This window comes from Notolepis coatsorum, assembly GCF_963971535.1.
Source record: "Notolepis coatsorum genome assembly, chromosome: 3".
Taxonomy (NCBI): Eukaryota; Metazoa; Chordata; class Actinopteri; order Aulopiformes; family Paralepididae; genus Notolepis; species Notolepis coatsorum.
In genome coordinates, this window is record NC_140167.1 from 36393556 (window position 1) to 36418798 (window position 25243).

A 25243-nucleotide genomic window follows, 5' to 3' on the forward strand; every position below is an offset into this window, starting at 1 on the left:
TTGCTATTAGATTGTTGTGTTTAGGAAATTCTTCGATACCAATACTTTATTTTAGCCTGGTATCCAATACCTGTATCTGTATCTGTATCTGTGGATACCGGTATTGGTGCACAAAGCGTCCCTAATAGCTGCCAATAACAGAGCATGCAGCTTGGCATCAAAGGCACTCAGTAGCCTTTTTGTAAAACAAGTACACATCTCTATAAATTATTTGCTACCACTCAGAGGATATCCATTGCTATTCCAAATGCTGCTCCAGAATGTACCGTATCATATTCAATAAATGTCGACCTTGTATGGTCCTCGAATAAGTTAGTGGGATAAGTAAAGCACCTCACACATCAAGATGGACCTCAGTCGGGCGGCTGAGTGGCGCAGTGGGCAAGGCGCTCGCCACTAACGCAGGAGATACTGGTATCGAGCCCAGCTCTCGGCGTTGCTACCGGCTTGGCCGGTCATCATACTAACACAATTGGCAGTGTTAGAGGGTGGGAAAGCCGGTGGGTGGGGATTGGACGTTGTGGACAGCGACTCCTACAGGTCGGTTGGGTGACGCCTGTACAGCAGAAACAGGAAGTATCGGGGGCAGCGTGAGCCTCCCACGCGTTACTCCTCGCCACAGAGTTCGAGCTGCTGCGGTGAAAAGATGCGACAAGCTGCCTCCTCGTGTACCGGAGGGGACACGTGATGCAAGGCTTCTATCCTCACTACAGCCGACCAGTGGGAGGCATAGTCTAGCAACGTTCAAGACAGGGGAGGGAAGAATTGAAACTACGAAATTGGGATGGGAGAAAAATAAGGAGAAAAAGTGGATAAAAAAAAAAAAGATGGACCTCAGTCCAAAAGAGGTAATAGAACGAGAGAGGGTCTGTTCCAAGGCGTAGGGGAATATGTATTGGTGTTGTTTGTGTTGTGTCAGGATTACACTACATCATCAGTGAGTGACATGTTTGTGAAGGAGGAGCGGCATTGTTTCTCAGCGAGCCACGCTGATCTTCATCCCAGAGGCAAACCATCAAAGTCAGAGCATCCCTCTCTCCTCCCTCACTCACCAGCTCAGATTTTCAGGGTTCACTTTTCTTTTTCTTTTTACAGATCCAGCTCTTAAAAGTCAAACCTCTACTGCAAGGGCGCAGTATCGTTAACGCCTCCTTAACAGCACTGCCAGGTTAATGGTGCATGATTACCGCAGTAGCAGAGCAGAGCTCAGAGTCCTAAGAGCTGCATCTGTACCTTTGCTTTTTGTCATGTGTTCCATAGCGAGGCACATGCTTCATCTTTAAGCCGTGTGCACTTGAATGCGTTTGTTTCTGATGTAATCCTTAATCCAGGCTGTCTCATGATGCTCTTTATTATGATAGCGCCAATGTGAGAATGCTTTAGATACAAGAGCTCTAAGTTTCTCCTGCTACAATAGCTTGCTAATCTTCTGGTAGACTACCCCCAGAGTGATATATTATACATGCCAAGGCTTAGGCTGTAGTCCCACTTCTGTGAGCTTGGAAGAAACTGCAGTAAATTGGATGGAAAGCAATTCCATAACCCTCAACATTGTTTCAGCATTTTGTATTCAACTGCTAATGAATTATCTTGGCTTGTCACAATCAGGTAGGTGCAGAGAGCTAAAATAAACGTGTCAGCCTGGCCATGGGTCTTTTTCAAAGCGGCAACGTGAACCAACCTCACATGTTAATGTACACAGGCTAAAAGAAGTTCAAGTTCAAGTTCTTTAATAGTTGTCATACAGAAGTACAGAATACTTTCATACAAAATGCTTCTTACTGTTACGCTCCAGAGACTGTGCTAGACAAGATAGTATCAAATAACATAATAACATAATATAGCATGAATTTAGAAGAAGAAAATGAGGTCACAGTGTTCGGTATAGACATATGTACAATGTTCTGAGTTACCATATAATATACAATACACAATACTATGCAGTGTACTAATGTACAGTACTATCTAGTGCAAAGCAGAAATGGGATGAGGTACAATTTTAGGTACAATTTACAGTAAGGTGTACGAGTTGTAGTGCAATCCTTCATCCATAAATATAAAGTGTGGGGAGTGGGTGCTACAGTGTGTTTGTTTAAAGTGGGTGTGTGCTATAAAGTGTGTGGAGTGGGTGCTACAGTGTGTTTGTTTAAAGTGAGTGTGTGCGTGTGGATGTGTGTGCTATGTGCGTTTGGTGGTTGTTGTTGTGTAGTGTTCATTCATTGTTCGTTTAGCAGCCTGATGGCCTGGGGATAGAAGCTACTTCTGAGTCTTTCTGTGCTCGCCTTGAGACTCCTGTATCGCTTGCCTGACCGCAGCAGTTCGAAGAGGCAGTTGTTCGGGTGACTGGAGTCTTTAATGATTCTCTTAGCCTTGCCCTTGCAACGCTTGTAGTAAATGTTCTGGAGGGTGGGGAGCCCCCCTCCAATTGTGCGTTCGGCTGAACGTGTCACTCTTTGTAGTCTGCTTTGGTCTTTTGCAGTGCTATTCCCAAACCAGGAGGTGATGTTGCTGGTCAAGATGCTCTCTATTGTACATGAGTAGAAGTTCTTAAGGATCTTCTGGCTGACTTGGAACTTCCTTAGGCGCCTGAGGAAGTAGAGGCGTTGTCGTGCCTTCTTCACCACACTGTTAATGTGTGTGGTCCATGTCAAGTCCTCGGATATGTAGGCTCCGAGGTACTTGAAGCTGTTGACTCTCTCAACCGGTGCCCCGTCGATGCTGAGGGGGCTGTAGTCCTTGACCCCCGACCTCCTGAAGTCCACAATCATCTCCTTTGTTTTGCTGACGTTCAGGGAGAGGCTGTTTTCCTGGCACCATCCCGCCAGGACCTTGACCTCTTCCAGGTAGGCCCTCTCGTCGTTGGCAGAGATCAGGCCCACCACCACTGTGTCGTCAGAAAATTTGACGATTGTATTGCTACTCCGCTGAGCCACACAGTCGTGTGTGTACAGGGAGTAGAGGAGGGGACTCAGAACACAGCCCTGGGGGGCCCCTATGTTGAGGGTGATGGATGAGGAGGTGCAGTTGCCTGCTCTCACCACCTGGGGTCTGCCAGTCAGGAAGTCCAAGACCCACTGGCAGAGGTCATAGCCCAAGCCCAGGTCCCTGAGCTTGGCTATGAGTATGGAGGGGACTATGGTATTGAATGCCGAGCTGTAGTCGATGAATAGCATTCTCACATAGTTCCCCTGCCTCTTGTCCAGGTGTGATGCTGCTGTGTGCAGCACATGGGATATGGCGTCCTCCGTGGACCTGTTGGGGCGGTATGCAAATTTATGTACAGAACCGACCTCACATGTTAATGTATCTAGGCAATAAGAACCAACCTCACATGTTAATGTACAGGCTAAAAGAACCAACCTCACATGTTAATGTACAGGCTAAAAGAACCAACCTCACATGTTAATGTACAGGCTAAAAGAACCAACCTCACATGTTAATGTACAGGCTAAAAGAACCAACCTCACATGTTAATGTACAGGCTAAAAGAACCAACCTCACATGTTAATGTACAGGCTAAAAGCAACGTGAACCAACCTCACATGTTAATGTACAGGCTAAAAGCAACATGAACCAACCTCACATGTTAATGTACAGGCTAAAAGCAACATTAACCAACCTCACATGTTAATGTACAGGCTAAAAGAACCAACCTCACATGTTAATGTACAGGCTAAAAGAACCAACCTCACATGTTAATGTACAGGCAAAAAGCAACGTGAACTAACCTCACATGTTAATGTACAGGCTAAAAGCAACATTAACCAACCTCACATGTTAATGTACAGGCTAAAAGCAACGTGAACCAACCTCACATGTTAATGTACAGGCTAAAAGCAACATTAACCAACCTCACATGTTAATGTACAGGCTAAAAGAACCAACCTCACATGTTAATGTACAGGCTAAAAGAACCAACCTCACATGTTAATGTACAGGCTAAAAGAACCAACCTCACATGTTAATGTACAGGCTAAAAGCAACGTGAACCAACCTCACATGTTAATGTACAGGCTAAAAGAACCAACCTCACATGTTAATGTACAGGCTAAAAGCAACGTGAACTAACCTCACATGTTAATGTACAGGCTAAAAGCAACGTGAACCAACCTCACATGTTAGTGTACAGGCTAAAAGCAACGTGAACCAACCTCACATGTTAATGTACAGGCTAAAAGAACCAACCTCACATGTTAATGTACAGGCTAAAAGCAACGTGAACCAACCTCACATGTTAATGTACAGGCTAAAAGCAACATTAACCAACCTCACATGTTAATGTACAGGCTAAAAGCAACATTAACCAACCTCACATGTTAATGTACAGGCTAAAAGCAACATTAACCAACCTCACATGTTAATGTGGTTTGTTTTTGTTGTCATTTATTTCTGATTTTGTTTTATTGTGTTTTTATATTAAGCTGTAGTGTAAAGCACCCTGTGCATTCGTGCTGTGAAGGGTGCTATATAAATAAAGGTCATTCATTCATTCATATTCACTAACAGCCAGTTTCCTGGGGAGCTATTCAGCTAGCTGCAGCTACATCAAACTTAATAACAGCCATGCGTCTCTTTGGGAAATACACACATTTAAGGTTTTTTGGTTTCATTCATAGTTTTAAGCAGATGTATTAATTTAATTCCAAAAATTCGGATTCAATGTTTTTTCTATTGAAAAATATCAAACAGTATTCATATAGGAGCTTTTGAGCCAGAGTGCCAGGGCCAAATGGAGTGTCAATCCTGAGTTAGTCTTACTCACAGACTATGGCTATAAGCATCGCCATTGGCCGACTATTTCAGTCAGAATTCTCCTGGCCTTCCGCTATCCGCAACACTATTCTTCAAGGGCACCGTCGCTGCATCCTGGGCTTAGCGCCGCCCAGGATGATTGTGATTGGTTTAAAGAAATACAAACAAGCCAGAGCAGAATGATAATAGGCTCAGCCACCAGACCTCTCTCTGGCACTGGCACAGTGCTAACGTAGTGTGGAGAGAGGTATGGCGATGCAAAACTAAGAGTTAATTAAGAGTTTGAGTTTATTCATTACTGTATTTTATTGAAATAGTTCTTTTTTTGGATACACACATTTTCGAGGGGAAGGCTCACAAAAGAAACATTTCCCTGGCATTGTACATGGATAATCTATGTGATGAATAAACGTTGACTTGATCTTGGTCCGTTGCGATCAGCTGTACTTCCAGGTGCTCTGTGCAGAGTGTCAGTGGGACCAGAAAGGAGCCTCCATCGCTGCACAAAGGAGCTTCCACGCCACTCCGCAAAAAGGCTATGTGCAGTCTAAAGAGCAGAGCTGTCCACCTCAATTAGTATCCTACAAAGTGCGGGAGGGGCTTTATCTGGCAAAACTGGCATATATACTGTACAACTTACAGTTGTACTTAAGACAGATGTTGGTTTTAACTGGTGCTGTCAGCTGACTTGTTTCAGACAGAGTTGAATGGGCTGCACTCATACCGTCTCTACAACTGTAGTTTTGACCTCACTTGGACCCGCATGAAGAAAAAAGTAGCCCTTGAAGATGACCATGCCACATAGGGCAGGAAGCCTTAATATGAATAGATATTAAGTTAATATCACAATATTCATATCACAGGATTTTCTTTTTCCACTATTGCCATCACAATATCCGTTCACCCATGCAAAATCATATGTCAGATAATCCAGTTGACGTTCATTGCATTTAAACCCTGATTTCTGAATGATATTCCCTTAAATGTTTGTGTGAACTTTGAGTTAATATGTGCTTTTCTATTGTTCATTTGGACAACAGAATTTTGTATGAATAAAACTGAATTATTGCCCAGCCTTAATATAATAACATCATTCAAACCATAGTGGTACATTCTGGGCAAGCCTAAGCAGATCATTCCTCTACAGTGAAATATGATACCTGATATAGGCCTATTAGCTGTTTTGTGTGGCCATCAGCTTTATCACAAAATGGCCAAGAAGTCCATTTTAATATCAACTTGGGCACTCGTCTGCTGTTGAATCTCATCATCACAGTCATTAATTTTTTCTTTTTTCTTTTTTACTGCAGGCGCCCACTCATTGGAAGGGCTGGTGCAGTAGAGTATTGGCAGCTGAATTACAAAAAAAAAAAACTCTCTAGAAGCAGATACAGATAGTCTATAATGTACAGACCTTGAGAAATGTGCTAATCATCTACTTTGTTTGAATCCATCCCAGACAAAAACAGACAAGGTGACTGCTGTTGTAGACTTATGAAACCAGGCACAGTGACCAGCCATGTCGTCATTCCTGGCCACATCTACCCTTTACATAAACTTGAATCATCTCCTGTCCTCAGTCAGAATTGGAGGAGGACATTTTGAATGACCAGGGTCATCCCGATGACTCTGTGCTAAGGTGCACTATGTACAGTTACTGTACCTGCAGTGTTGTGGGTTCTCTCTCCCACCTCTCTTGTAACTCTACTATATATTACCCAGTATCTATCCTGATAAAACAGAGACATGCCACCAAAAGTATTTACAAATTAATTAAGTCTTTCTGTGAACTCAGTGACTGAAGAGAAGTGACTTTAGTCTATAGCCTGCTCTCTGACTCGTGGTTGGATAATTGATTGCCCCAAAAGTACCTTTGACTCCTTCCCTGCCACGCCTCCTCTGTTATTCGATCATCCAGGTTGTTAGCAGAATGCTTTTTACATTGCCTCCTAAAATATTTACCTGTATGACATGGCATCTTTAACCGTCAGCCCTCATGGCTTGAGGCTTTAGAGTCCAGTGCCTGGTCTTAGGCAGCCACATAAAACAGCTGTATATCAAACAGAACTGTGGGACTGCATCACAAGCCAAGCCATTCGTTTTATTTTTATTATTATTATTTTTTTTAACTTTGGCCATTCCCCTGGCTCTTTTATACGTTTATCGCATTTATTCTGGTCAAGGATGACCGACAGAAACAGGCTGAAAGGGTTCAGATGGGGGGGAAGACACTCTGGGAAAGGCACGGCTGCAGTCCGGGATTCGAACTTGCTAAACCCCAGATCCGTGACGAGCACGGTTGTCCCCGGCGCTGAAATAGCGCTCGCGGTACGTGGTGAGCTACTGGAGCTCCCCACCATTAGTTACTCTTAAGGCCTTTCCCAAATATCTTCAGCAGCATAGAAATGTAGCATAGAAATGTAATTGAAATGGGGATCTTATTTTAGCAGACTGTGAGGAAAAGCCTGTGCTTTCCTTTCCAGGCAGTAACAGGAGTACAGGATTCATGGGGCTCTTTAAGATCGTAGAATGTGAGACAAAACCTAATCACTCCCCAGTGAATATCAAGTGCTTCACACTTGTCATTGGATATCAACTATGGCTAGACAGATAATATCGGTCAGCCAATAGTTATTATATGAGGCTTTTATGGTTCATCGTTATTGCCACAAAAAAAGAATACTACAGATATATTTCCTCACAACAATAGCAAAAATCAATGCAGAGCCCCTGTGGCAAGTCATAACAGTGTTCCATTTATTTGTATCTAATAGCATAACATGCTTAACACCGCCTCCTATATCGCCCACAGCGATTGTGCAATAATACAAGTAATAAGAATAAGACATTTGTGCAATAATACAAGTAATAAGAATAAGACATAACAGGTATAATGTACATAAAGTTTACAAAAAGCATGGTAAAGACATGCTAAGGTCCTGCGATAGTGCAATACAGTATACGGATGAGGCACTGGGTCTTATGTACACTACTATACAATACTACTATACAATCTACAGTTATACTATATATCCTTATGCTATCTTGCTATATCCATCTATTTACTATACAAGAACCACTCCTGTTCTTTTTTTTTTAAAGTGACCTTTTCATTGTGTAAAGTGACCGTTGAGTGTGAGCGTGTGCAGCATGTGTGTGTGTGTGTGTGTGTGTTCGTGCTAAAGTGACTGTTAGTGTGTGAGCGTATACAGTATGTGTGTTGTGTGTGTGCTCATGTGTGCTTGTGTGTGGAGAGTTCAGTGTTCAAGACTCTGATGGCCTGGGGGAAGAAGCTGAGCCGAAGTCTCTCTGTCCTAGTTGCTGGTGTGCGCAGGCGTTTGCCTGACCGCAGCAGCTTGAACAGGCTGTTGTTGGGGTGGTGAGGGTCTTTCATTATTCTGCAGGCTCTGGATTTGCACCTCTTGTTATATAAGATAAGATAAGATAAGATATTCCTTTATTGATCCCCTTGGGGAAATTCAGGCATCATAGCAGCATGGGGGGGAGGGGGGGAGGGGTACAGGTAGTAAAACAACACAGTATACAGGTAGTAAAAGACAACACAGGCAGTGTAAACAATTTGATCAATATGGTCAATATAATTTACTATCTGACTAGCTGAGGAATATTCACATTATTCACAGTGTCACATGAGGTGCAGTATGCAAGAGGTAGTGTTATAATAATTTACTATCTACTGAGTATACATTAATCAAAGTACCAGGGTAGTCTACTTTGTCCCCCTTGGGTTCCTATAAGTCCCAGGTCAATGTCTGGTAGCAGTCGCTGTCGCTGCCCCCTGTTGTGGGGCCTGGAGGCTGCTAGTCGCTGCCCACTGTTGTGGAGCCTGATGGCCGCTGGTATGAAGGACTGTCCGAGGCGGTTAGTTGAGTGTCGGGGGGGGATGAGTCTGTGGCTGAACGAGCTTCTCATCTTGACTAGCTCGTCGTAGAGGGGGTGGTAGGGGTTCTCCATGATGGCATCCAGCTTCCTTATCATCCCCCTCTCTACCATCACCTCAAGTCTAGGTAGCTCGACTCCCACCACAGAGCTAGCCTTCCTCACCAGCTTGTTGAGCTTGTTGGTGTCCCTTGAGTTGATGTAGCCTCCCCAGCATGCCACAGCATAGAAGAGGATGCTGGCCACCACAGACTGGTAAAAAGACTGCAGCAGTTTGTTGCACACATTGAAGGACCTGAGTCTCCTCAGGAAGAACAGCCTGCTCTGTCCCTTCCTGTAGAGGGCCTCTGTGTTGTCCGACCAGTCCAGTTTATTGTTCAGGTGTACCCCAAGGAACTTGTATGAGTCATTACATATAAGACCTGCAGGGGTGGTAGTGCAATACCCGTAGTACACTCAGCCATAGAGATGTGAAGAATTTATTCATTATTTTTCTAACTAAATAGTGGCGATTCGGCAGCACTTTGGTTGATGTTGAATCCTGCCCACCTTCAACATTAACCCACTTCAGTGACATCTCTTAAACCTTTTCAAATCATCCACCTGCCCTTCTGACTACATTCCGACTTGGTTTTTAAAAGCTGTCTATTCCAGACAGTTGGTCCTGATATTTTATCCATTATTAACTGCTCTCTGTCTACTGGTGTTTTCCCCCCTTATTTTAAACCCCCTCTAGAAGCCCTCTCTAGATCCCTCTGTTTTAAGTAATTTTAGACCCATCTCCAAGCTGCCAAGCTGACAAAAAATGTCTCCACTCAGTGGCTTTGGATTGGTTCATCTATCGGTCAAACAGGTCCTTCTCTGTAATGCTTGGAGATGCGTCCTCCTCTTGTGCTCCTCTCTTTTGTGGAGTCTCCCAGGGGTCTATTTTGGGTAACCTCTTATTCACTATATATTCATGCTACTCCTGGAGCAAATCATGCATAGACATTGATTTCTATTGCTGCACACATTTATTTTACACCCAATTTTATGTCCCGTTATGTCCTGTGAATGACTCCAAATGAGAAGTGATTGTAATTACCCCCTCTGGCCCCAGCACTAGCAGGGTTATTGTAATTACCCCCTCTGGCCCCAGCATTAGCAGGGTTTACAATCTCTCCGCTAGTCTTATCTAATAATGTTGGTAAAGAGGCCCATCAACCTAAGTGTAATTTTTGACTCAGAGTTGTCTTTTGATGCTCAGGTGACCAAGTGTTGCAGTCCTGCTTTGCCCAACTGAGACAGCTAAACCAAGATCAGGTCATTCCTTTCCTCTGCAGACTTAGAAAAGGCCATCCATGTTTTTATCTCTTCCAGACTTACGCACTTTATTCTGGCATCAGCAGGCGAAACATCCAAAGATTGCAGTTGATACAAAACGCTGCTGCCAGGCTATTAACACGTCGTAGAGAACTGACCACATTACACCCATCCTTGTTGATACAAAACACTGCTGTGCTGCCAGGCTTTTAACATGTACTAAGAGAAGTGACCACATTACACCCATCCTTGTTGATACAAAATGCTGCTGCCAGGCTTTTAACACATAGAGAAGCGACCACATTACACCAATCCTTGCTGCCCTTTACTGGTTACCTGTGGGTTTTAGAATGTATTTAAATATTTTACTGCTCGTGTTTAAGCCCTGAATGGTCAGGCTCCTGCCTACAGTATCTCTGTGATCTGCTAACTCCCTATGAGCCTAATCTCTGCTAGAGATCCTCCAGCAGGGCCCTACTAATGGTTCCAAAAATCTCGACTTGTCACTAAAGCTGACTGGGTCTTTGCTGTTCGGGCCCCTCAGCTGTGGAACTCCCAGCCTGGAGATCTCAGGCAGGCAAACTCAGTGTCCTCTTTTAAATCTCTTCTTGAGACTCACTCTTATCTTATGGCTTTTTCTTAACGGATGGTATTTGTTGTAACTATTCAAATTATTTTATCTTGTTTATATCTTATGTTTGGATCGTATTTTCTTGTATTATGTTTTATTGTAAAACACTTTTGAAGGTGATATATAAAGTTAATAATACTACTACTACTACTAATAATAATAATAATAATAATAATATTATTATCCAACTATCTCTGTTTGACAAATATGTTGATATTTCTAACGTTCTTATTTTAATCACATGGTAATTTATTTGTGCTATAGTGGATTCAATTATGATCTTAGACGGATCATCACGATCAATATAGGTTTAATAGTAAAACACACAATACAAAGTACTACATGTAAGATAAGTGAGCTTTGCTTAGAGGAGTGTTTTCCAGTGGCCATCAGGGAGAACACTGAGGGAGAGATGGGGACACTGATATTTAAGCTAGTGTTGGGACAAACAAAAGGGATTCCTCCACAGTACTTTTTTGTGTGTGTATGTTTTCATATTTTTCTTATTTGTTTAAGGATAAAGCAAGGACGTTTTTACAAAAGAAAAAAATATGTATCATCAGTTATCCGATTTTGGTTAGATCTTTAGTATTTACCTTTTAAATAATATAATGTTGGATATTTGCAAGGAAATATGTGTATCTACCTTTCACATCTTTACCAAACATCTCATATTGCTCTGACCCTGGTATCAGCACAAGCAAAGATAAATGAAAAGGTTAACTGAGGGATTTTTGTCTGGGCATAACTGGATAAGCTTTATGAACTAAAGGATATTATGAGTTGTGCTCAAACTGTATTTGGCCAAGGACCGTAAAAGGGAGATATGCCGTTTTGCATGGACATACTGGTTAAACAATATCATATACAGCAGTAGGCTTGTAATGGCTTCTTGTTGGTGGTAGTGTCTTCAACACGCACAAAAAAAACAAAACGAGATCCATGGTATTATGAATTAAAATTATATGTCTTGGATTATGGAGATGTGATTTATAGAAATGCTGCCCCTTCGACTCTTAACACAGGCGCCCCCAAAATTGGCGATTTTAGTTTTAGTTTTTGAGGACTGCATACTTTTTTTGCAAACCAAAATACTATGCTTTATACTTATAGCACATGCATGAGCCTGGTCTCTTTTGAAAGATGACATTCTGAAGTACAATAAAGAAAACCCACTTTTAGTGCTAATGAAATAGAGTAACATAGGCCTGAACTTGAGTTGTAGAAAAACTTGTTACTCACGTTTTTCTGTAGTAGTTAGTAGTCCAGAAGTAGTATTTTCAAAAACATTGGTATGGCTGAAAAGACAGCCTGAAGTCTGTTGTAGTATATGTCCGAATTTCATAAAAATCCGTTCAGAAATGAGTGATTTGAAGCGGTTTTGGTAAAAGGTGAGAGGGCTCAGAAAATGATTCTCTCATAGACTTTTAAACTGACGTTTAAAACACCTCGGCGAGGCGCCTCGGTGTTCTAAACTCCATGTCGGTCAATTATTTTGCGACAATGACCGAGTATAGCTATACATTATCCCTTACTTAACTCTTTGGTGGCCATACCTGAGATAAGTCGGGTTATCCCGCCATGCGTTGAGCGCCATACCAGAGATTTCTTTGATCTTTTTCCTTTGATCCCGTTTTATACGGCCTCAAAACCTATAGTAATAATTACATATAAACGAGCAATCGCGATCGCCGATGGAATTATTCTGTTTGGAGTACCTTCTGGCTAAGGTAAGGTATATTCTATGTCTATTTTACCGAACCTGAAACATATTTCTGTAACGATCACAGTATCGTATTTTACCGGACCTAAACCAAGCTTTTTGTAACGATTGCATTTTTGGAGTAAGACTACCCCCCCCCCCCCCCCCCCCCCCCCCCCTTGATGATTTTGTGAAGGCACACACGTACATGGTATATATGTTTTTACTTTTGGATTCTGTGGGTGGGGGGGGGGGGGGGGGGCATGTGCCGTTGTGGGTGGTCTGGGATGGTGCTGAGACCTGTGGGGGTTGTGGTGGGTTCTTCATGCGGGGGGTCCCTGGGGTGTCGGTGGGTTTGGGGGAGTTTGGCGATGGGGGCTGGCCGGGGTCCATCGGGGCGCATGCGGGGGGGCTGGTGTTCGACTCTGGGGGAGGTCTTGTTGGAGCCTATGGCGCCTATGGCTTCGGCTGGACCTTTCCTGGACCTTCCCTGGAGCTGGGTATTGGTCTATTGCGTGTGCTTTGGTGGATTTTGGTTGGTCTTCGTCGTTGGGCTTCCTCTGTTCGATGGCTGGTTTTTGGGGTTCCTTGCGCGGGGGGCTTGCTGTGGCTTCTGCTGTGTTCCGGGGGGGTGTTCCGGGGGTCCCGTGTCATCTCGGACCATCCCGATCCTGCGTGTCTGTCTGCTTGAGTGTTTGGAGTTAGGTCTCCTTTGGCATGGCTGCGGGTCCTGGGGCGCATGGCCTGTCATTCCTCTGTGGAGTTTGGGGGTGGGGATGTGGGATTCGCTGGTTTTCCTCATGGTGGCGGGGGCACCGGGACCGGGGGAGAAAGGGGTGGCCCGCAGGGGTGGCATTCCTGTCGCTGTGCATGGCGATGGTGAGTGGTGCACGGGCTGTTTTGTGTTTTTCCTTCGGTCATGGCGTGCTTTATCGGGGGTGCGTCTTGGATGGGGATGTGGTAGGGATTGATGTGTGGGGTGTTTTGGGGGGACTGACTGTTCCGGGGGGGGTTCACATGCCTTTGAGCGACATTGTACTTTTGTACTTATTTTATGCCATTATTAAGTCTGCATGTTTACATTACACTACTTTTATTGTATTTTATACCTATTCTTATGTCTGCAATTTATGCATTGTTTTTTTATTCTGTCAATCTGTGTGCTAATTTTATGCCTATGTTCATTTATAGATAGATAGTATAAAAGTTTCAATCAATCAAATTTGATTGATTGAAAATTTTATTAACAGATTGCAGAATGGGTACAATACAGTAAGGCTCAATACACACAATTGTTAAGGGGATGCAGACCAGAGAAAGACTTTCGTCTTGTTTACACCAGAGCTTGTCCACCAAAAAAGCGCCAAAAGATAGAAAAGAAACTAGCAGAGCCAGAACTATTCAACTCCCCTGGAGCCACAGCCAGCAGAGAAGCTTGTTTACTTTCGCTTTCAAACCAGCTGTAGCCTGAGAACTGGAGTGTGAGGGGCTGTAACACTAAAGATGGCGGCAACGACAAAGAATTGCTGCAAAATAAACATGCATCTGTTGTTAAAAAAAAAAATAAAATAAAAATGTAATACTTATAACAATATCGATAATTATCTATATCAAGTGATATGATAACATTATCATATCGTTATCGTGATATCATTTTTGGCCATATCGCCCAGCCCTAACAGCACCCAAAAAACGCACAAGGTGAGTAGACCGTGGACCGACCCCACCGCACATTACGCTCGCTACATGGTATGAATGGTAGACAGTAGATGAGCATCTTTGGTTCTTCATTAACTTGGTTCACTCACTGTTTCCATTGTTGTCTGTATTGTTCCAAGTTCAACTCCATTGTGTTGAATTCCATCCATGGTAGATTTTTCTTTCAACTTTAATGTAATGGCTTCTTGTTGATAAACCATCAAAAATCTAAAACGACATCCAGGGTATTATGAATTAAATTATAGGTTTATTTGAAGCATCTGAAGAATCTAAAGAAGACATCAAAAGAAAGATTCCAATACTCATAAAATAACTGAATTCTCACACTGATGTGATTTAAAGAAAAATTTATAACCTGGCACCTTCAACAAACATTTTGACCATGCCTAGGCCTTCTCTTCCTGCTCATTAAGCCACCTGAGATCCAAAAGTCCCCACCCCCCACCCTCAATGTGCACTACCAACCTTTGGATGCTAGGTGGGGTAGATGACTACAGAGGTGCAGAAAACAAATGTAAATAAATAATAGATACACTAAGAACACAACATAATGGCTCCAACAAGGCTAAAGGGAGATGTGCCAGTTTGCATGAACATACCGGTTAAACACTATGATATACAGTAGGCTAAAGGGAGATAAATACAGGCTTCAACCACACTATGTTACTGATACACACTTAATTTAAATCTGTCAGAGATGGCTATAATATATCACTCTTAGATATTTTATACTTCAGGCCACTATTGAGCTCATAATGGAAGGAACAGCGTTTATTATGAAATATTTTACTTCGTGGTATGGTGCCTGTCTGAGCAGGAGCATTCTGCTGTGCCGTGACTAGTAGTGTCTGCATCTCAAAGCCCTTACAATCATTCTCTCTTCCTCTCTCCCTACTATTTTTAGCCGCTTTGCTGTGATTATGTAATTCATATAAGGGAAAAGGAGAAACTGTGTGCCAGGTTGGAGAGTGTTCAGCACGGGGGAGGTGGGGGTTGTGGTGGGTGATAGTACAGTAGCTTCCTAAGACCTAAGACCCCACCATGACAACCCCCACCCAAGCCTATTACCCTGGCCCTGACTTTTATCTCTGAGGAGCCTCCGTCTCCCAGCAGAGAACATACGCTGCTGCACGACTAAAAAGCCATTTGAAAAGCTGCAACGCTTCAGACCAGAACAAGAGGCAGCACATTTCAAGTGCAAATGGAGTGTCACAAGTGGATATGGGTAGAATAAATTCATGACAGAGGACTGTGGCTTTTCCCGAGCCGGACGAGACAAGAGAGGGAGGACGGACAGAGGGAGACGCCACCTTCGCTGGGAGATGGGTTTCTTTGAGTCGGCGTGTGCCGATGCCGGCGTGGCAAAGCCTTTCTCTCCTGTTCTCTGAATACACGCCAGGATTAGAAAGTGCAGTTGAGTGCAGTTGGCAAAACAGGCGGCCTGATTATAATGGAGGGATCTCCATCCCAGCATGAAATATATAGGCCAGGACAAGGCAAGAGGAAGAATTGCCCAGTGAATCAGTCAGCCCTGCCTGGAACATGACTGGCGGCTGCTGGAAGTGGGGGGGGGGGCTCATACATCAGGCTGTTGCTCAGTAGTGGAATGGGAAATGCTTGTATGTGGGGGGATGTAGGGAGTGTGCGGTTATGTAACAGTCAGTATGTTTAGTTGTGCTCAGGATGAATTAAGAGGTGAAAGGTGCCAAAGAACAGGAGCTGAGGAATCCGAGGGATTCTGAATATAGTGCAGTTTCCTGAATATCGTCTGCCCGAAAACCCTATGAATTCCCAGTGGGTATGGATGGAGGCATGTCAGTGTGAATGTATCTGAGCATGAAAGGGTTAACTGAACCATGTCACCTCCGGGGGGGGGGTAAAGCTGCCACACACACACACACACACACACACACACACACACACACACACACACACACACACACACACACACGCACGCACACACACACACACACACACATATATATGGACAACCAGACTGGGCTAACTCAGTCAAACTCCTAGTCTAGTTGTTTTAGCTGACTCTTGAATTGACAATTTTTTCTCTTCATCTCCTTCTCTCTCTGTGCAGTTTAGCGCTGCATCCGGAGCGTGTGCTGGTGGCCACAGGACAGGTGGGCAAGGAGCCTTACATCTGTGTGTGGGACTCCTACACGGTCCAGACAGTGGCCATCCTTAAGGACATGCACACGCATGGTATTGCATGCCTGGCCTTCGACCTGGAGGGACAGGTACAGTATTATTGCATCATAGGGAAGAACACTGATTCCGGGGGCAGTTATTGACTTAAATCAAATCAAATCAAATCAAATTTATTTATAAGGCCCGACAACACACGTTAATGTCCCCATGGGCCGTACAGGTCTTCTTTAAACAAGTCAAGAAGAAAACATAACAATAAGTCAAGAACAGAACAAGAACACCATAAGGTCCAAACATTTTTAGATGAATGCAAAAAAAATAAAAAATTAAAGAATGCAAGCACTCCCAGACATACCCCACGCGAAGGTAAGTAAAAACTCACTAAAACCTAACAATAGGGAAAAAAGCTCCACAGGCAGTGTGGAGGAGAGAAACCTTAGAAGGGCCATTCAAGGGGGGATCTCCCTTCTTAGATGTTGGTGATAGTAGTGTTGCAGACGGACAGTTGGTAAGCATGCACTCATGTGTGTAGTGAAACACAGATGAGTGCATGCAATAGCAACTGAACATTTTGAAAGATTAAAGATAAAGCTAATAGCGATAGCAACTGAACATTTTGAAAGATTAAAGATAGAGCTGATAGCGGATCTATTTGAGGCACAGGCGCGGCGCAAAGAGGGTCACGTCCTCCCCGTCTTAGTCACGGGACATTCAACACTCCGGTCATTGCTCAGGGACAGCCGGAGACAGGGAGATAGGGGGCGGCGCAGAGAGGGTCGCGAACTCCCCGACATCATCGCGGGACGTCCGGCACTCCGGTCACCACTACGAGACCTCCGGAGACAGGGGGGAACGCAGAGGGGGTCGCAACCTCCCGGCCTTCATCACGGGATGTCCGACACTCCGGTCAGCACTCCAGGACAGCAAGTCATAGGGGGACAGGGAGACGGGACAGGCGTTAGACAGCTCATGTGATTGTAGTGGGCGGACATAGCAATAGATACAAGTGGTAAGCATATATGTGAATGGAGTAGATATATGAAGTAAGCATATTATGTGAATAGAATAGAAGTACTTAACCCAGCAATGAAACCGCGTTGACTGTTAATCTGTTAACAGTCTGTTAATACTGTTAATCAGTTGACAGGACCACGGACAGACGACGGTAAATAACTGATCCAAGGCCTCGGAGGTGCATGTAGAGCAGTCACTACAATCTTGGCCAAGACCCTGAGGCATCCATCACCTTAGTCAGCGCCACCTGCTTATTGATACGATTATTATTTTGATTCCATTATACTTTGTAGTGAAGACTCTACATTAACATTGTTATTGCATAGGAACAAACAGTAGAGGCTTCAGTTCAGTTCAGCTGTACACTTTGCTTACATAGATACACACACACACACACACACACACACTCACTCACTCACTCACTCACTCACTCACTCACTCACTCACTCACTCACTCACTCACTCACTCACTCACTCACTCACTCACTCACTCACTCACTCACTGGTTGTCAATATTCCAATGTACAGTTTTGCTTGTACAGTTGTACAGTGTTCCCCCCACCCCTCCTGCCCAACCTCCCCCCACCCCCACCCCACCCACCGAACCACCTCCAATGTACAGCCCCCCCCCCACCCACCCCACCTACCCAACCTCCCCCAATGTACAGTTTTTACGTCAAATGTATATACTCTTTTCTGGACTCTTTTTGTATCACAAACAGTACTGTATTTGCAAATCTGGTATGTCATAAATGTATAGATGTAGCAGTACTGTATATCCGTATGTCATGTATGTCATATATATCCTGATGAATTGAAAATGGGGGACCCTGATGTAAACAAGACGAAAGTCTTTCTCTGGTCTGCATCCCCTTAACAATTGTGTGTATTGAGCTGTACTGTATTGTACCCATTCTGCAATCTGTTAATAAAGTTTTCAATCAATCAATCACACCCGTCCGCAGGGGGGCGGGTGGCAGACAGGGTCCCTCTCCATGACACTTGGTAGGAGCGGTCATTGAGGTATGATGACTTAATCCTACTTAATCATACTAAATTGAGAACTGGAAGTTGGAACCAAGCTTAAACTGATGTTTAAACGGGTCAGAAATTCTGAACTTACTATTTAATATAGTGCACAGTTCCTTTGCATTCTTCCTAATGCCTCCAGTAGCTCAACTGCCTCTTTTATATATATTTTTTTATATATATTTTTTACAACAAGGCTCCTCCTCTATAGTCAGGGAAAATGGACATAGTTTAAAAGTCTGAACAGAAGAGTTGGTCTTGAGCTGCAGAAGCCATCAAAAGTATGAACAGCAGAGTTGGTCTTGAGCGGCAGCAGCCATCAATAGCCAGCAGTGGGACAGCTGCACATAGACATGCTGTGCTTGGGAGGATCCCAGAGTCCACCGGAGTGTTTTGTCCACTGACTCAAAGACCTCCGGTGAAAAAGCTGTGATGACACCCTGCTCCCCGATGAGCCTGGGAGTTTTAGACTAGTCGCTTCAGAATTATTGTAGAAGATAGAGATTTTATGTAAATGTGGAATTTTAATTTGTATGCAGACATGCCACTTGCAAGGCTGTATGTAGACCCAATGTGACGTGTGGAGTACTACTTTCTATTTAAAAAATCTATATTTCATGAATCCAGCGCTGGGTTGTTCTTTTTATTATCTCTCTGAGCCACTCACATCCTCCCACAGGAGCTGTTGGAGCAGAGTTATACCTCCTTTATGTGCCGTGTGAGATGGTGGCCCAATGCATTATCCTGCTTGGCTCCAGAGCGGGGGATATAGATGGGATGTGACAGTGTTTAAAAGCCAGAGGAGGCACCCCCTCACTCCTCAGTTTAGTGACTCTATTTACTCCCCAGCTCTCCTCAGTTGAGGCCGGGGGGTTGAAGTGAGGACTATCTGGAGGAATCTCTTGTTTCCTCACTGACCCCCCTGGTCCATCTATTAAAGCAATGCCAAAAGGAACACTGATAATCGAGACATCTCCTCGAGATGTTTCAATACATGTTAACCGCGCTGTGTGACACAAAGTGTACCACTTGCACTACAGCGCTATTTGAGTCTAACTTCTTTTTGTTTTCGTCAGTCTTAGACTTTGTTCTTTATTATTATTATTATTATTGATCCCGACCATTCCTGCTTCCCGCTGAAAGTGTAATCATCACGCATGACTATCCACAGTTTCACCAGATTTCATCATGCACTCTTTACTCCTCATTGAAATACAGACTTCTCAGATATAGTTTAAGCATGACCCCCTCCTGAGGCCTCTGTCCACCATGCCCAGATTCAACAGCCAATCACAGAGGACACCCGCCACCACACAAAACAAGTTATACAGAGTAAAGTGGATGGATTTCCATAAGCCCTTTTCTGCTGTCTACTCGCTTGCTCGCTCACTCGCTCGCTCGCTCGCTCGCTCGCTCACTCACTCACTCACTCACTCACTCACTCACTCACTCACTCACTCACTCACTCACTCACTCACTCACTCACTCACTCACTCACTCACTCACTCACTCACTCACTCACTCACTCACTCACTCACTCATTCAATCAGCTATAGGAGACTCTCCCAGCAAAAGCACTCTAATGTGTTTTAGTTCTAGTGCCAGGGGCTGGAAACTGCGGTAGCCATTATTAGCCTCTTGTTATTGTGGTTGTAGATGTGCCAGTACAGTGGAGGCAGATTGTTGACCATATTCAATGTGGTGTGACCAAATTGTGGCTGTTACTGTAAGTAGAGATGGGACAATAACTAGTTTCACTATGTAAAAATATTATTACCATTACTACAGTGGTGACTTAAGCTAAATAACGTGTGTGTGTGTGTGTGTGTGTGTGTGTGTGTGTGTGTGTGTGTGTGTGTGTGTGTGTGTGTGTGTGTGTGTGTGTGTGTGTGTGTGTGTGTGTGTGTGTGTGTGTGTGTGTGTGTGTGTGTGTGTGTGTGTGTGTGTGTGTGTGTGTGTGTGTGTGTGTGTGTGTGTGTGTGTGTGTGCGTGTGTGTGTGCGTGTGTGTCTTTCCCTTTGCAGTGTTTGGTCTCAGTGGGTTTGGACTCCAAGAACACAATCTGCGTGTGGGACTGGAGGAGAGGGAAGGTTCTGGCCGTGGCTCCCGGCCACACAGACAGGGTAAGCGGTCTCTTCCCCCCTCTGTCTCAGTCACAGGCTCCAGGTATCGACCTCCGCCTCCGTTAGCCGTAAATGTGGGCTATGGCTCCTGCCCGGCGGAGGCATAAACCAGTTAGGCCAGATTGATTGTGGGTATTCCGGGCCCTGTCTGCAGGAAGATGCTCTGCTAATGAAATGGAATTTTAAGAAGATGAAACACAGACAGCTGTTGTTTCCTCCTTCAGCCCAGCACTCTTACTGTAACACGATCACAGGCGGTGTGTGCTACACACACACACACACACACACACACACACACACACACACACACACACACGCACGCACGCACGCACGCACGCACGCACGCACGCACGCACACACACACACACACACACACACACATACATCTACACATGCGTGTGAGAACACTGCACCATAGTAATCAATTATATGATGAATATAATGCAATACAAATGATGTAGTGTATGTAGGTATAAGAGTGAATCGATATTTGATGCATGTGTTCTAATCTCTTCTATAGATATTTGACATATCATGGGATTTGTACCAGCCGAGCAAGCTTGTAAGCTGTGGTGTCAAACATATCAAGGTAAACCTGCTTCTTTGTTACATTACTTAGATTACAGTCCGCTTGGAAGGCTGTGTGCCTGTTGTGCACCATTTGCATAATATCTGAAAACACTGTGTGCTTCCAAAAGGTTCCCATGGGAATTTAACGGTTCCTCTGCGTCCCTCTCCTCCGATCCTCTCCTCTTTATCGGCATAGCCATATCAAAGCCTTAGAACAGATGTATGCAAATTCATTTCCATGGTTATTAGACCCTGATGGGCAGGATGGGCAATGACTCAGAGAAAACTCTCCTTTCAAATTTCATCTGTAGTATTCTCGACTGTGGAGTGGGAAAATGTTTCTCTTTTGTTGGGGGAGCATGACTCTACAAGACTGTATGGTATTTGATATTCCTTTTTAGTTCCTCTTATTCAATCAAACAGTGTTTAACCTGAGTGATACAGTCTTGAGTGCATAGTAGTATAGACATATTAGCATAGTAGCATTGAAGAAGTGTGTTTTTAGTCGACAAGGGAAAATTGGGTTTCAGGTGTCCTCCAACAGTGGTGGGAAGTTCGTTCCACCATTGTGGAGCGAGGACCTAGAATAGCCTGCCTTCTCTTTAATAACCCCCAGGAGTTCGGATAGGAGTTGGTCTGAGGCAGCCAGAAGATGCAGAGTATAGGGGTTTTGAGGATGTGTGTAGTTAGAGACCATTGACCGGAGGTAGGAGGGAGCCGTTCCCCTCGCTGCACGGTGTGCCAGGTCAAGGACCTTGAAGCAGATTCATGCAGCAATGGGAAGCCAGTGCAGCTCTCTAAGAAGTGGGGTAATGTGGGCTGGTAGGTTGGAGATCAGGCGGGCTGCTGCATTCTGTATGAGTTCTTCACATAGGGGTATCTCTGTGGGGTATTCACTAGTTGTAACTGAGGGGTACAATTCCCTGACTGTATTGATAAGTATGGTATTATTAAACCACTACCTCTTGTACTTTAACTTCTGGCCATCCAGTACATGATATAGATATGATGAACACTTTCCCACCTGATGAAACGAAGTCCACACAAATGTATAAATCGAATATTTTATATAGCAAAGGGTATATACAACGTTCACTTAATGACATTTATGATTTGAAATGCACTTGTATGGCAAATGAGTATTCGTAGGTAAATCAACATTGAATGTCCAATCTCTGGTTACGCAGGGAGCAAATATACAACCTGGTTCTTTAGGGAACTATAGCGATGGTACTTAAATGATTATAGCTGGATACACTAAGGGGGGGGGGGGGTCCCGCTGGTTGTAAGACAGTAGGGGGGGTTAGAAGAGCCGCTGGCGGTATCCCATCTGGCCGACGATTTCTTGGGAGAATTCAGAGTCCTGAACACGATGCCCACAGAACCTCGGTCCGCAGATGAATACAGCTGGACCCTCTGGTGGACGGTAGCTGCCGGTCCACAGATGAAGAGACGTGAGGCGACCTCACTGGAGTAGAGCGCCGTCTCACCTGGACTCCTCTCCGGGGGGTAGTTCCAACACTCAGCAGTGTTGGCCGTTATCCATGGAATAATCAAAGCACCCAAAGCATGTAGATAATCCAAGCCGTGGAAGGCTCGCCGTCGTCCGGGTAAAGTAATCCAATGTACAGGTCCACTCGTCCTGGCCCGGAGCTCCTCGGATGCAAGCACCACACGTGGTCTGCCCAGCCTGGTTAAGACTCCAGATAACGTCAGGAACGATGGGGGTACTGCTCACTTTATAACTCTAACCGAACGATGCACCATACATAATAGACTATTATTAGCTTAATAGAAATACGTCCAACTCGACGGTATAGTGCCAAACTATGACAATTCAACTATCAATCCACACGATATCTCAATGCCTATTCTGAGGCCAAGTAGGCCTTACTGCACCACACGTGCGTCGTGGGTGAGGCTTTGCGTCTGTTACTTAGTTGGAGGGTAAAGAACTAATGGACTAAAAGAAAGTTCTACTTTACTTGCGCCATATATATATATGCGCTGTGAACAAATAGTACCATTCGTATTTCGCCAGACGTATTCCTACGCGGAACCGGGCTTGCCACGACATGTTGGGCGGCACGATTGAACTTGAACCAAGGGGCATGGCTGCTGGCGCCAGGTTCTCGTCCAATGGTAGAATGAAACTATTATGGGCTGTTTAGTAGACTAAAGGGATATTCAGTGCATATTGTACAAGGAATATACAGGGGATATCAAACGATATACAAATACTATTAAATATATATCCATAAATAAATATATATATTCGGTTTAATCTGATCCTTCACAACAGCCGCCCCCTAATTAGTCCCACCTAATTAGCTAAGCAGAGACAGATTAACCGCACTGTCTACCACTCAAGGTCCGCTGTAAGGGTCAGTCAACTCACAAAGTCATGGGGTCATGGTCATCATCGATAGTGTCTGGGAGTCGGGGCAGTTCTATTAGCCTCGCCACGGGTCGTGTGTAAGTTCGCCCTTGGACGAGCACTTCAGTTGCTCGGACCTTGCCATCGGCACCGGTGATTACTTTGCTTACGCGGCCAGCCGGCCACATAGCTCTGGGTAGTGACTGGTCGATAATCATGACGACTGTTCCTTCTGTCAAATTGTCTCTCTCTTTTACCCACTTCTGGCGGGTCTGTAGAGACGGTAGGTAGTGGAGTAGGAAGCTGCTCCAAAACTTGTCAGCTAGTACTTGACTGTACCTCCACATTCTTCGGCCGTTCGCTTCTTCAGGCCTGTACATTGTCTGGGGTAGCGCGGGGTCCAGCCGCCCCATTAAGAGTGTGTTGGGGGTGACTGGGTCGACATCTGCTATATCACTGGAGACGTAGCCGAGGGGCTTGGAGTTCAATACTCCCTCGATCTCCGTGAGGACTGTCATTAGGACTTCTTCCGCCACAGTCTGGGCCCCAAGCACGGCGTACAGGGCTGTCTTTATAGAACGTACTTCTCTTTCCCAGGTTCCACCGAAGTGGGGTGCGTTCGGGGGATTAAACTGGAAGTCAATCTGGGATGGAGCGAGGTGGGTCTTAAGTTCTGGGCCCATAGCTTGGAAGCTCTCTCTCAGCTCTCTTTCTCCGCCTTTGAAGTTTGTCCCGTGATCAGACAACAATGTAGACGGTTTTCCTTTCCGTGATGTGAATCTTCGGAAGGCCATAAGGAATGAGTCTGTGCTCATGGTCGGAAGGAGCTCGATATGTATCGCTCTGGTGGTCATGCATTTGAATACAATACCCCACCGCTTCTCGGTTCCTCTTCCTTTCTTTATATACAACGGGCCAAAACAGTCCATGCCTGTGGAGTGGAATGGCTTGTCGCCGAGTCGGAGGCGACAGGGGGGTAGGTCAGCCATCCGTGGTATGCTGGGCTGCGCGCGCCGCTTTCGGCAGTCTAGACAGGTTCGCTGGAAGCGTCGCACCGCTTCTCTTCCTTGAAGTATCCAATAGCGACGTCTGATCTCCGCGAAGACTCTCTCTGCTCCTGCGTGGTGTACATCCTCGTCGTATTTCTTTATGATCAGCTCTGTGACCTTGTGTCGGCTGTTCAAGACTATCGGGTACTTAATGTCATCCGGTAGATCGGGGGCTCTCCGCAGGCGACCACCCACTCTGATGAGATTATGGGCGTCACTCTCGGGTGCCAGGTGGAGCAGTCTGCTGTCTGATGGGACGGGCTTTCCTCCCTGTAGACAGTCTAGCTCATCGGGGAACGAGTCTCTCTGGGCTCGTTGTAGTAGAAGAAGTTCTGCTTCTTCGTAGTCAGCTGCTGAAATGTCAGTGGTGGACTGACTCTCTGGGTGGTGCCACAGGAATGTCTTTAGTTGCGCACTCTGTAGGGTAATGCAGTCATCTATGTTGGGGTCTGTGGAGGCGACTGTGCTCAGTCCACAGAACATAGGTTTCTTGTTCTCAGCCTCCTCTTTACTTGCTTCCCGTGGGGTGGGCGTAGGCCACTCTTCTTCCGGGAGCTTGAGGAATTCTGGTCCGTCACTGTAGATGTTGCGACGGGTGAGGTCATCCAGGGACATTCCCCGGGTGATGACGTCAGCTGGGTTGTGTTTGGTGTCCACATACCGCCAGCTCGCTGCTTCTGTTAACTCTTGAATCTCGGTGACTCTGACTCCCACGAAGACTTTGTATCTGCATGAATCAGACTTGATCCATGTGAGTACTGTCGTGGAATCTGACCACAAGATTGTTCTGTGCACCGGAATGGTGAGTTCACGTTGGATTAACGTGGCTAGATGCGCTCCTGCTAGGGCTGCGCAGAACTCTAGACGCGGGATAGATTGTTGCTTTCGTGGGGCTATTCTTGAGCGAGCCAGGATG

General features: G+C 45.0%; 1 protein-coding gene across 1 annotated transcript in view; it reads left to right on the forward strand.

Annotated features, from left to right (window-relative positions):
* The window catches only part of eml5 (EMAP like 5), a gene marked incomplete at both ends in the record, with an annotated part of 94941 nt that overhangs the window by 2278 nt on the left and 67420 nt on the right, over window positions 1–25243 (forward strand). Inside the window, 3 exons of the mRNA XM_084309714.1 lie at window positions 16096–16255; window positions 20233–20331; window positions 20852–20920. Of these exons, the coding sequence (XP_084165840.1) occupies window positions 16096–16255; window positions 20233–20331; window positions 20852–20920 (328 nt within the window). The remainder of the gene's footprint in view (window positions 1–16095; window positions 16256–20232; window positions 20332–20851; window positions 20921–25243) is intronic.